The sequence below is a fragment of the Artemia franciscana genome, chromosome 19 (assembly GCF_032884065.1).
Source record: "Artemia franciscana chromosome 19, ASM3288406v1, whole genome shotgun sequence".
In the NCBI taxonomy this organism is placed as follows: Eukaryota; Metazoa; Arthropoda; class Branchiopoda; order Anostraca; family Artemiidae; genus Artemia; species Artemia franciscana.
The window spans coordinates 30,095,126-30,112,966 of NC_088881.1; the positions used below are offsets into that span (position 1 = coordinate 30,095,126).

Below are 17,841 nucleotides of genomic sequence, written 5' to 3' on the forward strand. Positions count from 1 at the left end.
ATTTTTAGGAATTCCTAGAAATTTTAACAACTAGGTTATAAAATGAATTATGCTCCACAGCATAGAAAGGCATAAAAAAAAGCCATAACAGATACTTCTTTGTAAGGATGGGAGAGAATTTACTTGACACGTCAAGCTTGACAGTGTCAAACACTTTCTATTTACACTTTCTATAAAAACACTTTCTATAAAAAAGCCGCTATGGCTTTTTTTTATGTCTTTCTATGTTGTAAAGTATAATTTTCGTTTTAGTTCTATTGGTCGTATCTTGTTATAAGTTTTTCTTCTTCTATATATTTATATATTTATATTTTGCTGCGGACGGCCCTTGGACATATGACCGAAATATTCATTCAAGTTAGATATCCACTGTCTTATGAAAATAATTCCCTATTGTTCTTCTTGTTTTTGATGTTTGTGATGGAAAGGCAGTATGGTCTTTGTCGCTATTTAAGAATTTATAAGAATTTTACCAACTCTAGGTTATAAAGCTTATTATTTAAAAAGGTGAAACCAAATAGACTAAAAATAATAGAATAGTAAAAAAATGGAAAAGGTTGACAAAATAATAAAAATAATAAAAATTGTGGTTATGAAATTAAACCTACTGCTCCTATACGATCAGGACAGGTCTCTCGCACCTTCTGTACAAAACAACAGCTGGTCAAACTTTTTTTTTAGTTTTTTAATTTTTTTTTAGCTAATTTTTTAGTTTTTATTTTTAGCCAATATCCAAATTTTGTTAAAATTTAAACAATAATCAAATGCGGTAAAATTCTAGTTAATTGACTTCTTGCTATCTCGGAAAGGGTTTAGGTTAGAAAAATGAAACTTTCAGGAATGGGTCTATAGGCTAAAGTATGTCCCGGGAAGGTATTTTGAAGTACCTACTTCCACTCCTTCTCACTCTAAAGGACCCTGACCTTTGATGACCTTTAAAAAAATATGTGTTATAAAAGTGAAACCTTGCAAAATAGATCTTCTGCTTAATTAAAGTACAACAAAATTGTTTTCAGCTTCATAACTTTGCTCAATCCCATTTTATAAGGTTTTAAAGATATGCAAATACAATTCCTAAATTTTGAAAAAAAACATTGATATAGCTCAAAATTCTACTCAAATAACAGGAATTGAATTTTCATAACTAAAGGCAGAGAAAAAGGAACTAGTAACTGAAAATTAAGGTAAAATATTGTTTTGTCAAAATTTCAATAGGTATAGACTTGTCATGTAGGCAAATTTCAAGGCACTCTAAAGGGAGAAGAAGTGGAGGTGGGTACTTTGAAATACCTTCCCGGGACATACTTTATTCCGTAGATTCATCCCTGAAAGTTTCATTTTCCTAACCTAAACCCTTTCTGAGATAGCAAGAAGTCAATTAACTAGAATTTTACCATCAAATGCTTTAGGTCTGAATCAGAAAAGCTAAAGAAACTTTACAAATATTCCAAAAAATATCCCAAATAAAACACTATCAGTTAATAAACGACCTGGTTTTAGTTTAAAAGCTGTTTTTTTACAAACACTGTTCAAAGGAAAGGGGGAGCGATTTAAAAGGTATATAAAATATTTTAAAAGCATTATATGAGACAGGGAATTCGTCAGCGATTAGAAAACCGATTAAAAGGTCTACAAGGTCTGCATTTTCGATTCGTCATGTTCTTCCTTCTATATGGGAGTCCCTTCCTTATGACATAGTTCAAGAGACTGCTGGTAGGCCGGCTTTTCGTGGATTGCCTAGGGACCATTGTTTTGGTATTTATGATTTTTTTTTTCTTTTCTTATATATAGATAAAGTTAGGAAATAGTGCATAAAAGTGCTGTTATATTAGGTTAGCGTTGTACAGGGTCTCAAGTGGTGACTTTTTATCGCTTGTTTTTTTTTTTTTTTTTTTTTTTTTTTTTTTTTTTTTTTTTTTTTTTTTTTTTTTTTTTTGTTTTTTTTTTGCTCTTTAGGGGTGGCTTTTTGGGCAATGATAAGTGATTTGTTTTGTAGTTTCGAGAATGGCTGCACAAGCCATAAGGCTTTTTGGCAATTTTTAAATTTTCATTTTTTTGTGTTTTTTCAATAAATTCTCTCTCTCAAAGAAAAAATTATCTCTCTCTCTCTCTCATTAATTAGCAGTGGAGCATATCGAGCAATAGCCATACAAAACGTGTATTCTTTTTCAAGGATTGGAGAGTTAGTGACTGTGATTAGTGGGGAAATAAAGCCCTAAGGTGCTTATTGTATAGTCACATAATTGCCAATAGATAAAAAAAAATTGGCTGGAAGTTACATATACTTAGGAACTGTTATATTTTATAACTTTTTTATTTATGAATATTTAGAAACAATGTCAGGGTTTTGAAGATATACCACACGTCTACCGGATGCTTAAGGTGGCACAGTATGCTTGCCATGTTGCCATGGCATAATCTTGTTGTCATTACTCATGTTGTCATTTACATCTGGTTTATTGTACAGTTTATACTTATATTTAAAAAAAGAAACGTGTATTAAAAAATATAATTGTCATATTTGTGTGTATTTTTTAAGTAGCCTGTCTTGTAGGTAATGCTTTAAAATCAAAAGAATTTGCCTACATTCGGGTAATTTAGGTTTAAGCCAAATTAACCTAGATCTGTGACTTGTGTAAATGTAAGGCCTTGTGATGTACAAATAAATCTTCCTATGTAAGTTTTTCTAAAAACCCATTTTGTCTATTATTAGTGTAATTATTATAACTGTTGGGCTTCTATTGGAGCTTGCCTAATATCTGCTGAGCTAATGGAGTAAACTCTTATGCGTCGCTGAAATCTTTCTTTCTCTCTCTCGCTCTCTCTCTCTCTCTCTCTCTCTCTCTCTCTCTCTCTCTCTCTCTCTCTCTCTCTCTCTCTCTCTCTCTCTCTCTCTCTCTCTCTCTCTCTCTCCCTTTCTCTCTTCCTCCCACTCTCTATTTTTTCTTCTTATTTTTTGGTTGAAATTTTATCAGTTGGTGTGTCTTCTCCCTTCTTTTCAGACCATGGGGCCTTTATAGGGATAAGTGCCCTGTGTTTTTTATATGATTTTTGTCTTTCTTGGTAAATATATCTTATCTATTTTCAGAAAATTCCAGATTATATCCAAGTAAATTTATAAAGCAATTAATAAATTAAAATTAGACTTGATTTGTCATTGTTATTTATACGTTTCATTTCATACTATCATAATTCGTCTGGTGTCTTTTTTTTAGCTGGTGAATAAGAATAATAGGGATCCTGGATTTTTGCGCATTAATGTGCTATTTCCCAACAAAAAACTAGAAGATATTTCTCCCACTCATAAATTGGCCTTAAAAATTCAGATATTAAAAAGTCTGTAAAGCAGTTTATTTCCATACCTTTTTTGCTGTGTTGTTTTTCTGTTCTTAATCAGGTATTTTTTTGCAGGAAAAGACACTGATTCGATTTGCTGATAAACTCGAAGGGCACCAAAAGAATACGGTACGATTCATGGAAGATTCGGCTAAATCGCTGAAAATCATTGCGGCAAGAATTGAAGAGAATATTAAATTCAACGAAACGAGTTTAGAAGAGGCTGTGAGGAAGCTTGTGTCTTTAGCAGAAGACGCAGAAGAGGAACTTCAGCAAAACGGATCTTTTATGCTTCAGGAGGTAGGCAAGTTTCAAGTGAAACACAAATGAGAGATTTAGTTTTTTTTTCTGGGGGTGGGAGGTTCAGGAGCAAGAACAAAATGCCTATTTATGGAAACGTTTCTTGACTTGACAAAAAAAAAAAAACATTTTTGATAATTAATTCATGAATTATCAAACTATTGAACTATATAAAGATTGACCAAACCCTAATTTTCACCTAGATTGCAGAAAATGCCCTCCTAAGCATACATTTTTCAAATTTCAAAATTGAATAGAGAGGCTAAATCAATTGATAAATCAAATGATTCTTTCCATTTTAATGATTGTTATTATTTAATTATTTATTATCAGAAAACGCGGAAACTGAACCGCAACAAAATGTTTCATGCTTCAAAAGGTGTGCTCGTTTTCATTAAAGTGAAAATGACCATTCAGGGGAGGATATTCGAATATGATCAACGGATATATATGAATATATTCACACATATATATATATATATATATATATATATATATATATATATATATATATATATATATATATATATATATATATATATATATATATATATATATATATATATATATATATATATATAACGAAAAGAGAAATCACCAATGCAACAGCACAACACACATAAAAAAAAGGAGACAGAAGGAGAAAAGGAAGACAGTTTTCCTAAATTAGTGATTAATATAGACCATCACTTGAATGAGGCCTTAACCCTATTCATCCATACAATCACATAGGTCAGATAGCATAGCCATACACAATAAACCATAAAGAATAATCTATGGACAGGCAGTCATGTCGTCGATTGTGTCTATCAACGCTAGATGGCGTTGATAGTTCTTTTTGTCGACACTAGTTCTATTTCACACTTATATGTAAACCATACTCTTTGATTTCAACTCTAATTAATTTGCTTTTAATTTGTAGGTGGCCCACGAATTTGGAAGAGATTTTGAGAGACTTATCCAGGATTATGCAAACAGGGTTGGTAACTACTCAGAGAAAGAGATTGGACGGTGTGGTCCACTCAATCATGCTGCAGCTGTGCCAGTTGAGGCTCTATGTAGAGGAATCATTGATCCTTTGGTAAGTTGGTTATAAGTGTTTAAAGGGGTTGTGTTCAAAAGAAAAGGAAAATAGACGAGTATGAAAACTGCTATAACCGACTTGGGTTCAATTTTGAAAAAAAAAAATGAATTTAGAGTTAAAATGAAATAAAAATATTGAAAGAAGAGTCTTGGCTTCAGATCCGGCTTCCCGTTTTGGCTTCATATCTAACAGCATTTACGGAAAAAAGAAAGTGAAAAAATGAGAAGCAAAACAAGCTTAAACAAATTAACACGGACATAAAAAGATTACAAGATGTGAACTACTACTACTAACTACTCACTACAGCATCAGGCTACCTGATGCCAACACCGCTACGCACATTCCTCTTCCATCCCAGTCAATTCAAAGCCTCCCTGTGCACCCTCTAAAGATGTTCCTATTTCCCTTGAGTCTTTCCTTACAACATCGTTCCGCGCGAATCGGGGATGACCTGCTTTTTGTTTGGCCCCAGACGGTTGGGCGACAAAGACAATCTTTGGCCCTCTGTCATCCTTCATCCGCAAAAACATATCTTAGCTGTTTCTCTATCATCTCATTATAGTCCTAGAAAGTGACACTGAACCACGTATTTCCTACAGCTTACTGTTTGAGATTCTGTCAGGTAGTTGGGTATACAGTATATAATATGGTATACGTTAACACTAAACAAAACATAAACAACCATAAAAACGAAAGAAACTCATATATGCTGAACTATAGTTAATGTTTTTAAAGGAGTTTAATACAATGAGTACAAAACACAAAACAGGGTGACTGCTATATGCTATTATGTAGGTCTCTGTTGTTTTCTGATAAGAGAATTCTAATAAAACACTGGATTATATTATTGTATTTATTGCATAACGGTAGCTACTTTTGAGAAGGGTAAAAATGTTATATATTTAATATGTATAATTAAATATATATTATATATTTAAATTATGTTATATATTTGTGTTATACAATGTTAGATAACATAATGATGATGCTATATATTTGAAATTTCAATCTAAAAGTTTGTTGGGAATGAAAATTTGCCAGTGCTGTACAATGCTCTCACACCATTAAAAATAGAGCAAATGAAATCGCTTAATTAAAATTTAGCTTGATAAAATTAATTAAGTAAAACACATAATTATGTTTTTAACCCACCAAAAATTTGTTACACAAAAATGTAAGTAAGTATGACGGCACTAAACCGTCAAGGTCCAAGTTGGTGGTGCTGAACTCTGTTTTGTAGCCCTTCCGCCAGGAAGTTCAATGGGAGGTTAGGGGCTAGCCATCCTATGCTTTATTACGCCATTCCTGCTTACCTTACCCGGATCCCTCCAGGTATCCATTTAGAGATAGGTCGACTGTGATAGATAGATAATGAGTCACGCAACTCACCCCGGTCCTAAACCAAATAACCGGTCGCGCCAGGAGTCGAACCCTTGCCCCTCGGACAAAGAATTCCCAACACAACGCACCAACCAATTGGTCAGAATGGTACCAAAAACTTGTTTATATGCATTTTATTGCGTGTTTACGAGTCGGACAAATATTCCGTGGGGATTCAAACCCCTAATCTCCCCCTTCTTGATATAGCCTTGGTGCTAAATGTTGTCTTTTTTTTTACTTTGCTAGTCTGGACTATCCTAAACATGAACTTGCTCACCTTTGACTGTTCTGCGGACATTGTGCTAATGACTTTTGGCCGTTTTCCCTTGATGGAGGAACAAGCCCTACGAGGAGTTTTCCTTGGTGGAGGACAGTCACATAGGGGGTGCATAGAGGGTACCTGACAAAAAGGTAGCCATTCATTTCCCATTGACTTTTTTTTCAAATTTTGACGCATACTTTCTAAATTACCAATTGTCATTTAAAAATGTCAAACTAATTTTATGCAATCGTTGGATTATGCAAATAATGTAAATCATAATTTATTATAACCGTTCCATTCTTCAAATTTTACAAGTGCTTAGCGATTTTGTTTCAGCCTGCTTACAATAGTCAACCATAGGTTACGAAATTCACTCAGCATTGTAAGCGATAGAAACTACAAGTTACTATGTGCGAGAAACAGTTAATTTGTCAATATATAACATGCTTGTTTAACGTACTATATATACTTGTAAAATATACTATGCATAATATATGTGTAAAACACACTTGTTACTATATAACAAGTTTATATGCGAAAGTTGAAAACAAGCTGCTATCTAGCTTTCAACTTTTAAGTATTAAGGGATTTATGGTTGCCTTCTGTTCCTTATGTTCTTGTTTTACCCTTTTTCTCTGGGTAGTTGAATCTGGGTAGTTGAAAGTTTATATGCGAAAGTTGAAAACAAGCTGCTATCTAGCTTTCAACTTTTAAGTATTAAGGGATTTATGGTTGCCTTCTGTTCCATATGTTCTTGTTTTACCCTTTTTCTCTGGGTAGTTGAAAGTTTATATGCGAAAGTTGAAAACAAGCTGCTATCTAGCTTTCAACTTTTAAGTATTAAGGGATTTATGGTTGCCTTCTGTTCCTTATGTTCTTGTTTTACCCTTTTTCTCTGGGTAGTTGAATCAAAATATTATCACCCGCCTGGCATACTATCGTATTTGCCACGAATAAGATTTCATATTTCTTTAATTTTGAATGAGACAAAAATTCTATTAAAGTTATGTTGACTTTTCATAATCTTCAGAATTATGAATTTATGAGAGGGTGCATTGTTGTGGTGAAGCACCTACGAATAACCACGAGTGGACCACAAGTCAGATTTCTTCCTGAGCATTCTGTCAGGCGGTCGTTTCAATAAGCGTTTCAATACTTTTATGTAGAAATGGGGATCATCCGTCTGACCATGGGGAATTCATTGTTTGAGCGCAATTCCACGTGAATTAAAAATGACCATCAAACAGTATGACCTTGATTTTGAAACCCTGTTTTTTGGATTTTTTTGTGTCACTGGCCGCTCTTTTTTTCATTTTACGATTTGTTTTTTAGTCTCAGGATCTTAGTCGTAAATTTATGAGTCTTCTCCCGTCATTACATTTTGAAATGTTGTTTTATTTGACTGACAAGTTTTCGGTAACGATCCGACTCTTGCGTGAATTCCAGTTTCTCGGTTGAACCAGGTGACTTGGGTGACATCTTAGACTAGGTGACAAAGGCGACGCTTTGAATTGATGGTTTTATCAATTTCTTTCACAAAAAATAAATAATGACAAACAGCGGATGGGTGTCAAGAACGCTCATTGTCCTTCGTTGAGATCTTGCCCTCTCTCAACCTTGTCAGCCGCTTGAGAATATCTTTTCAGAAGACCGTCTGCGTATACGGGGTCCAGCATCTCTAGACCTTCCGAGATCGTTTTGCCCTCTTCCATAAGGAATCTTTTCATAAAAAATATTACGATCGACTTCCATCCTCACAATAGTAATACATGTGTACAAAAACAGAGCTGCACTGAAGACAACGTCGTCTAGAGGACTGAAAATAATTGCACGTCCCGTGAATTGTAAACAGCCATTGCATTGTTGTTATCACTCCCCCAATGTTACAATGAGATTCAAATAAAATGAGTTCGTAAATTTTGTTCTCAGACCTTCTATAGAGCCTTTCTGTTTCGCAACCACCAACCCACTCCTACATTGGCAAGATTTGGTACTAACTCCCGAAAACACAATTAAGGCGTTTATTATTGATTTTCTCTTAAATCTATCGAAGTCTATTACCTGGTTCTGGTGAATCTTGTGATGATGATAACTTACATAAGTCTAGGTTTCAGCTAGGTCTGTAAACTGACATAGGTATACGTCTGGGAATTTAGCCAGACCTGCGTCTGAACGTCCGTCAGACTTTGACCTTCAGTGGAATGGGCACTTGTTTGGTTCATGATGTTGGCTTTTATCAGCTTGTCATTGTCAGCTTGTTGACATTTCAATACACAGGATAGCATTATTCTGATATCAGTTAAACCAGTTCACTTAATAATAAATGTGTATATGTAATCTTACAAGTAGTAATTTTATTTAATTAAATAAAAAAACAAGTTTTTTTAAATGAAAGTAAGGAGCGACATAAAAACTTAAAACGAACAGAAATTACTCCTTATAGGAAAGGAGCTTTTCCTCCTCGACACCCCACTCTTTACGCTAAAGTCTTTTATTGTTTTAAAAAGTAGAGTTGCAAGAAAGAATCAAACTTCAGCGCAAGGAGCGGTGTGTCGAGAAGGAAAAGCCCCTTTCATATAAGGAGTAATTTCTGTTCGTTTTAAGTTTTTATGTCGCTCCTTACTTTCATTTCAAAAAACTTGTTTTTTTATTTAATTTCTGAAAGTTTTTGAATTTATGCATGTCTAATTTTGGCTCTCCGTACATAAATAATGAAAATGAAATTTGCTATTAATTCTTTTTTTGGCTAAATGGCTTTCTTTTAGTTTTGATCAGACGATTTTGAGAAATAAGGGGGGGGGGAACTTTTAATTTTTAACGAACGTTTTTATTAGTAAAAAATATACGTAACTTAAGAATTAACTCACGTAACAAACTTTTATATTCTTATATTTTTGATTATATATATGAGGGGGTTTGTCCCCTCGTTAATACCTCGCTCATCACTCTAAATCTTAAGTTTTGTCCCAGTTCTTTAAGAATGACCCCTGAATCAGAAAGGCCGTAGAACAAATAGTTGAAATTACTAAAAATAACTTAGCATAAAGAGCGAAGTATTTATCTCCTTCTAAATACCTCGCTCTTTATGCTGAAGTATTTTTAGAACCCCTCATATGCGTAATGATCTCTGTTCGTTTTAAGTTTTAATGCTTCTCCATACTTTCAATTGAAAAAACTTTTTCATGTTTATATTTTCATTGTTTTTTTTGTTGTTTTTTTTAATAGTAATGCTAGAAAATCCTGCGCCCTTTTCATTGAATTTCTCTTCCCATATGAAATATTCCTCCAAGGAAAGATCCTCCCATATAGCCCCCTCTCCTGAACCCCACACCCAAACAAAAAAGTCCCCCTGAAAACGTCGGTACACTTCCGAATAACCATTACTGTATGTAAACATGGGTCAAAGTTAGTAACTTGCAGCCCCTCCCCCAGGGACTGTGGGGGGTAAGTCATCCTCAAAGACATAGTGATTATGGTTTTCGACTATGCGGAGCAAAATGGCTATCTCAAAATTTTGATCCGTTGACTTTGGGAAAAAATGAGCGTGGGAGGGGGCCTAGGTGCCCTCCAATTTTTACGGTCACTTAAAAAGGGCACTAGAACTTTTCATTTCCGTTAGAATGAGCCCTCTTGCAATACTCTAGGACCACTTTGTCGATACGATGACCCTTGGAAAAAAAAAAAAAAAAAACAAACAAACAAATAAACACGCACCCGTGATTAGTCTTCTGGCAAAAAACACGAAATCCCGCATTTTTGTAGATTGGACCTTGAAATTTTTTCTATAGGGTTCTCTGATACGGTGAATGCGATGGTGTGATTTTCGTTACGATACTATGACTTTTAGGGGGTGTTTCCCCCTATTTTCCAAAATAACGCAAATTTTCTCAGGCTCGTAACTTTTGATGACAAAGACTAAATTTGATAAAACTTATATATTTGCAATCAGCATAAAAACCTGATTTTTTTATATATCTTTTAGGAATGAAATTCCGTTTTTTAGAGTTTTGTTTACTATTGAGCCGGGTCGCTCCTTACTACAGTTCGTTACCACGAACTGTATGACACCTGACCACGTATCAGAGTGAATAAAATATCCTTAATTAAAGTAGGAACAACTTGAAGAACTGGATGCTTAGCTGTGACTAGTTTCTGCCGTGAAGATAATTTTACGAGTGAATGGATTGGTGCCAAAAAAGATAAATATGGGAGCCTAGATAGACCTAGGTGTGAACGTCCCTTTACTTAACTGTCTTTAAGAATGGTTTTTAGGTTGAAGTGACAAAGGTATATATTTAGTTTATGATATTTACCTTTGTCAAGTTAACATTGTAGGCAGGTTTATGATTAATATGCCGAATGGTATTATTATAATATTAAATAAACCAAGTCATTTAATAATAACAATATATAACAATAATAAAAATATATATATACATTTTTCACTCTCTTTAGAATGGATTTTGGGCTGCAGTGGGATGGGCACTTGTATGGTTCATAATATGTGCCTTTGTCAGCTTGCCTCTTATTGATCTCTACAAGAAAACGGAAGATTACGCACCTGCTAACACACAACCGTAAGTTATCCCTTTTTAGTTTTTTGTTTCTTTTGTATTATGACACAGATCAAAATAGAGTCTTCTTTTTTTCAAACAAGATCAATGGTGCTAGAGAAAACTTCTTTTATTATTGTCACTGGTGTCAGTTAGGGGGTGGAGATTATGTCCTCCCCTCTAAATCCTCTCAACCCCTTCTAGATTTTCAAAAACACCTTTTTGGGGTGTTTTCATTAAAAATACTTTTTCGGTATTTTCATTATAAAAATGACAAATTTTTCCCATCCTAAATATTGATAAATTTCACCCCTCCCTCCCCCCTGTTAATTTTTGTGGATTGCCACCACTGATTATTATTACCAAAATATTAAGCTTGGCGTAGACAATACAGGGCCCACACGTCGATCTCCGTTACGACAAACTTTGGCGACAAGGCTACTACTTTCCTTGAAAAAGACCCAGCAAATGAAATGTCTTTTCGACGCTCCATCATAGCTTTGGAGGACCTTTATCTTTATCCTTGCATACCACATGGGAAAACGATTTATGTAAAAGATTTATCAAATAAGAACAAAGAGCTTGATCACAAAGATTATTCAAAGCAGATCATCCCTGAATAGGATAGGAAGAGGTCGCAAGAAAGGATTGAAGTAAATTAGAACTTCAAATTTTGTGTTGGGATTTGGGGGGGGGGCTTAAACATTTTAGTCTCCAATCCACCAAAATATATTGCAATATGGGTTCTTACAAGACTTGAAATCTATATGTCTTGGGTGGCTTGGTGCTGCAATGAGTTGCTAGTAGTAGTGGTAGTCAAACAACACAAAAAATTTTAAACAAATTAAACAGGAAATGTCTACTCGTAAACTTTTGAGTTGGCCAAATTTTACGTAAGCTGGATTTTTTCGGTATTTGCTGTAGATTAAGGCCATTTCAAGAATCTACTGGTACTCTTAGGAAATATCATATTATATTATACCACCGAATTAAATAATTGAAACTTTCATAGAGAAGTTTAAAGTTGGCCTCCTGAGATTTTATTCTGGAAGAGGGCAGTGTTTTATTTTCCTAATATATTATTATATACTGCTTAATACTATTTGATGTATTAGATATTTTTATAGTAATGTTATAATATTATTTCCTATTTAATTTATTATAATATTAGATATTAATATAATATTATGTTTATGTATCATACTATTTATTAATTCATATTTGATAGCTTCATGGTAGTGGATGAAAAATGAAGCTTTGATTGGACTGGGGTAGAGGAGGAGTGAGCGGAACTTTCTTGGCCTCGGCCAGCTTGCGTGAAGAGCTAGTAGTAGTGGTTGTATCAAGACTGAACACTAAATTTCTTCTCATAATGTTTTAAGTTGGCCAAATTTTGACCTTGTTTTTGGTAGTTGCATAGATGAAGGCTAAAGTAGTTATGTTTAAACTACTGTGTTAAGTAACTCCTCTAAAAAAAAATTAAAGTTGGCTGTTTAAGGCAAATTTGGCTTGAGCCTTCCTAGCCAAGTGGTTAGCGCTCTAGACTTGAAATCCTGAGGACATAGCTTCGAGTCCTGGTGTTGCTAATTATTTGGTTTTGGGAAGAGAATGAATCGTGTGACTCTGTAAGCTCAGCCAGAATAGACTCACCTCTAATTGGGCACTTGGAAAAATTTAGGGGGGAATAGGGGAATTGTTGGATGATTTATCACCAACCACGTATTGCACTCCCAGCCAAAGGTATTGAATCAGTAGATCTGTACCTGCGTAACGCAGACCATTGGTCAGCATGGGAAAAAGTTAATTATGCTAGAAACTTTTCCGCGTGGAAAGTGAACCCTAATTATTATATATAAATTTCGTCGGGTGACTTTGGGAAAAATGAGCGTGGAAGGGGGCCTAGTTGTCTTCCAATTTTTTAGGTCGCTTAAGAAGGGCAAAAAATTTAATTTCCGCTTGAATGAGCTATCTCGTGATGTCCTAGGGCCTTTGGGTCGATATGATCACCTCTGGGAAAAAAAAAAAAAAAAAGACAGAAAAAACAAAATTCCTCATTTGTGCAGATAGGAGCTTGGAACATATAGAGTAGGCTTCTCTGATGCGCTGAATGTGATGGTGTTATTTTCATTAACATTCTTTAATTTTTAGGGGGTGTTCCCCCCTTTTTTCGAAAATAAGGCAAATATTCTTAGGCTCGTAACTTTTGATGGGTAAGACTAAACTTGATGAAACTTTTATATTTGAAATCAGCATAGAAATACAATTCTTTTGGTGTATATATTGGCATTAAAATTATATTTTTAAATTTTGGTTACTATTGAACCGGGTCTCTCCTTACTTACAATTCCTGATCATGAACTGTTTGATTACATTTGCTTTATTCTTCTCTTTAGATTTTAGATTTAGATTAATTTTAAAATATAGTGAGAATATATATACACAGTGGGATATATGTTTATCCAGCTGTTGGGGGGGGGGTTGAAGTTAAGCAATGTGCACCTTAGGAACTAGATGAGTAAATATTTGTGGTTGTCTTAAAGAAGTTTTCAGAATTTGTAGAGCTTCCTTCAAAAGAGGTCATGGTTTCACATCCCTTAATGAATATGTTTTTGCTTTGACTATTATAAAAGTTTGAATACGGTTAATTTTTTGACTAGCCTTGTTTAATATGGATGCGTTGCTTGTGGTTTGCTTATTTATTTTTATTTCTTTACCTTTTTACTAACGTGATTCTTTTTTCCTATTTAAATTAACGCCTTTGTTTCATTTTGGTTTTTAGGTCTTACATGTACTATGCCTACGGAGACAGGGACAATATCCCAGTATCTAAGTAAGTGACTACAAAGGAAATGCTTTTTTGCTTTCAGTACGTTAAGCAGTGCTTCCTCTATCCTTCAATTTTTCGGGGTTTCCCCGAGTACCTCCGAAAGGAAAACAGGCTCTCCGAAATCTCGCCTTAAGTTAGTGTTCATAAATATACGAACATTAACACGGAATGTAAGGTGTTAATTTTTGGAGAGATTTGGAGAGCTCAATTTCTTGTGGTGGAGGGGGTGGGGTGCTTTCGGGAAGTCCAAAAAATTCGGAGATAGGGGAAACAATGGCTTAATGTATTGTTGGTGTTGGATGCTAGTTTAATGGCGAGTTTTGTCCAGTCATAATCGAGTTTTTTATGTGTATCCCTTGCAGTAAGTTAAAAAAAGAGAAAATACCCTTTTTTGTCAGATCCGCCCTTTTGTTTAGTGCAACAAGATGAACTCTAGAACATCTAATTAAATGAAACAGAACAGATTTTTTTTCCTTTGACAAACTGATGCTAAGTATGACCGGAAGAGGCAGAAAAGACACACTAAAACCAATGATAAGTTTCGCCTTATAATGCTGAATTTTGCCTTAAATTAACGTTCGTGGATACACAATCACTAACGCGAAATACAAGTTGGTAATTTTTGGGAAGATTTTGATAAGCTCAGTTTCTTGGGACATGGGAGAAGGGGGGTAATTTTGGAAAAGTCCAAAAGTTCATGGAAAGGGTAAACACTAACTTAGATTATTGTTGGTGTTGGATTCTATCTTGATGGCGAGTTTTGTCCAGTCATAAAGTTTTTTTTATGGGTATCCTGTGCATTGATTTAAAAAAAAAGAGAAAATACGCCTTTTTTTGTCAGATACGCTCTTTGTTTAGGGCAAAAAATGAACTCTGGAACATCTAATTAGATGAAACAGGACAGAATTTTTTTTTCTACAAATTGATGCTAATTATGACTGGGGAAGCAGAAAAGAAGCACTAAAACTAATAATAAGTTTTGCCTTATAACGCCAAATTTCTGCTTAAATTAACGTTCGTGAACACACAATTGTTACCGCAAAACACAAGTTGGTAATTTTTGGAAAGATTTTGAAAATCTTAGTTTCTTAGAGCATCGGGGGCAGCGGTTAATTTGGGAAAAATTGAAGGGGGGGGGGGTTAATTTTGAAAAACTCGGAAAATTGAGGGATTGTGTAAAGTCTTGTTTGTGTTAGATGCGTAACGATATGAACTCTAGACCATCTAATTAAATAAAACAGGACAAAAAAAAATATCGGACAAATTAGGGGGAACTCTGACAAAATAGGGGGAAGGGGGTAATTCGGGAAAACTCCAAAAAGTCAGGGAAAGGGTAAACACTACCGTAAAGTATTGTTGGTGCTGAATGCTATTTTAATGGCGAGTTTCTTCCGGTAATAATCAAATTTGTGTTCTTGTGTATACCCTGTATGAATTTAAAACAAGAGAAGATAGCCTACATTTTTTTTTTTTTTATTTTTTTTTTTATAGATAGGTCTTTTTGTTTAGCGTAACGATATGAACCATCCTATTATAATACCATCCTATTAAATAAAACAAAATGGGATTTTGTTCGGACAAATTGATGCAAAGTATGGTAGGAGGAAAATTTGGCTCTCTAAGGAGGAGGGGAGGAAAAGTTGGCTCTCTGGGGAAGAGGAGATGGAGGCTGGGATACTGGGGTGGGAGGAAAGAAAAGCTAAATCAAATGTTAAGTTTCGTCTTAATTTAACATTCGTAAACGCAGTAAATACAGAAATTGTGCCACGAAATCCAAGTTGCAAATTTTTGTGGGTATTTTGAAAAGATCAGTTTCTTCTGGTGTATGTGTTTTTTTTTGGGAGGGTGGGGGCTAATTTAGGAAAAATATGGGGAGGGGCTAATTTTGAAAAACTTCAAAAATTCAGGAATAGGCTAAACACTAACGTAAATTATTGTTGGTGTTGAACGCTATTTTAATGGCGAGTTTCGTCCGGCCATAATCAAATCTGTGTTCTTGTGTATCCCTTGTATCAATTTAAAAAAGAGGAAATATGTCTTTTTTGTTAGATAAGTCTTTTTGTTTACAGTAACGATATGAACTCTCGACCATAATTTAAATATGACAAACGGCATTTTTTTTTCTGACAGATTGATACAAAGTATGGAAGGAGGAAAAGTTGGCTCTCTGGGGAGGAGGATAGGAAAAACTGGGATAATAGGGTGGAGGGAAAGAAACGCTAAATATAATCATAGGTTTTGCCTTGTAACGCCTAATTTCACCTTAAATTAGCATTCGCAAACACGGTATATACAGAAACGGTAACACGAAATCCAATTTTTTAATTTTTTGGGGCATTTTTGAAAGGTCAGTTTCTTCGGGTGTGTATGTGTGTTTGTAAGGGGGGAGGCTAATTTGGAAAACTCCAAAAAATCGAGGATCGGGTATGCACTAATGTAAAGCATCGTTCGCGTCGGATGCTGTTTAATGGCGAGTTTTGTCTGGCAATAACCAAGTTTGCGTTTTTGTTATCCCATACACTAAGTTTAATTCTAATATATATATATATATATATATATATATATATATATATATATATATATATATATATATATATATATATATATATATATATATATATATATATATATATATATATATATATATATATATATATATATATATATATATATATATATATATATATATATATATACTCCTATTATTCAAACGTACCTTTTTGTTCAAGGCAACGATGTGAACTTAAGACATCTAATTAAAATGAGATAGGACAAAAAAAAATCATCTGACAATTTATTTTAAATCGCTGATGCAAAATATGACTGGGGAGGGAGGAAAGAAATGCTAGCTAATGATGTGTTTACAATTACTGCTAAATTTTTCCGAAAGTAGGAGTTATTTATTATGATGTCCCAAAATTTTCTGGTGAGGTCCACTGACAGTTCCTTGGTCAGGGGCTTCCTTTTATTTTTGTGGGTTCCATTGTAACTTAACCACCGTGTAACTGAACCCCGGTGTGACTGTACCCTCGTGTAACTGAACCCTTGTGCAACTGAACCCCATTTAACTGAGTCTTCGTGCAACTCAACCGCCGCACAACTCAGCCCCATTTAATTAAACCCCATGCAGCTGAACCCCCGTGCAAATGAACCACTGTTCAACTTAACCACCGTACAACTGAACCACCATGTAACTGAACCCTCGTATAACTGAATTTTCCTGCAACTCAACCACCGCACTTACATTAGGTAAAACACAAGTTAGAACGTTTACATGTTCAACCTTGTTGGAATTGTTGGCTTTTTAAAGTCATGATATAAATGACTGTCAAGATGATTATTAAAAAATTGTGTTTTGTTGTCGCAAAAACAAAGAAAATCGGACGTCGCAAACTCTTAAAGCCAGATTAATTTCTCCCTTTTTTTTATATCTGTTCATTGTGGTTCCCTTCACGTTACATTTTTTGGAAAATGTTTAGGAGCATCTTTAACTAAATCAAGAGATAAAAGATATTAGAGAAGGGATATGCCCTTCCCCCAAAATAGCGCTCCTGATATAAAGCTATCTAAAGCCGAATTTGCTTAGTCCTAAGTTTGCCTATTCCAATTGCAGTAGTTGACTAGACTGGACAGGTGAGGATAGGCTTTTGAATAAAACACTTATTTTTTTAAATACATAACAGACGAACAAGATTAAACTAAACTGGAATAACTCCCATAAAAACAGGCCTTTGTATAGATTTCATAATGTACTTTTTTGGATCTTTAGAAAATTCTGAAGCTTAGCTTTATCAAATATTCTGTTTTTGACTTCTATCTCTATTTATTCTGTTTTTCTTCAGCATGACTTTTATCTATTTTTCTTAGCTTACTTTATGACGCTGATACTTTGGAAGTGGTTGCATGGTTACGTTTTTTGACTTCAGCAGCTTTGCTGCTTGCTTTTGACAGGTAAAGATCAAAACCTGGTGATGTGAACCCACCCTGCTTTTCTTATATCTACCCTGGCTTACGACTTAAGAGACATTTATTGACTTTGATTAGTCCAGACGCACTTAATTCTTGTTTGGCTTTCTTTAAAGGTTAACTGTAATCTGAA

General features: G+C 34.4%; 1 protein-coding gene across 17 annotated transcripts in view; it reads left to right on the plus strand.

Annotated features, from left to right (window-relative positions):
- The window catches only part of LOC136039538 (prominin-like protein), a 150,731-nt gene that overhangs the window by 117,857 nt on the left and 15,033 nt on the right, over positions 1 to 17,841 (plus strand). For 9 of the 17 annotated variants that reach the window (XM_065723349.1, XM_065723347.1, XM_065723358.1 and 6 more), the window contains 4 exons: positions 3,412 to 3,636; positions 4,559 to 4,717; positions 10,818 to 10,939; positions 13,695 to 13,745. In XM_065723349.1, the coding sequence (XP_065579421.1) occupies positions 3,412 to 3,636; positions 4,559 to 4,717; positions 10,818 to 10,939; positions 13,695 to 13,745 (557 nt within the window). Of the gene's footprint in view, positions 1 to 3,411; positions 3,637 to 4,558; positions 4,718 to 10,817; positions 10,940 to 13,694; positions 13,746 to 17,609; positions 17,694 to 17,841 lie in introns of all 17 variants that reach the window. The other 8 variants (XM_065723351.1, XM_065723359.1, XM_065723356.1 and 5 more) reach the window with 2 other exon arrangements.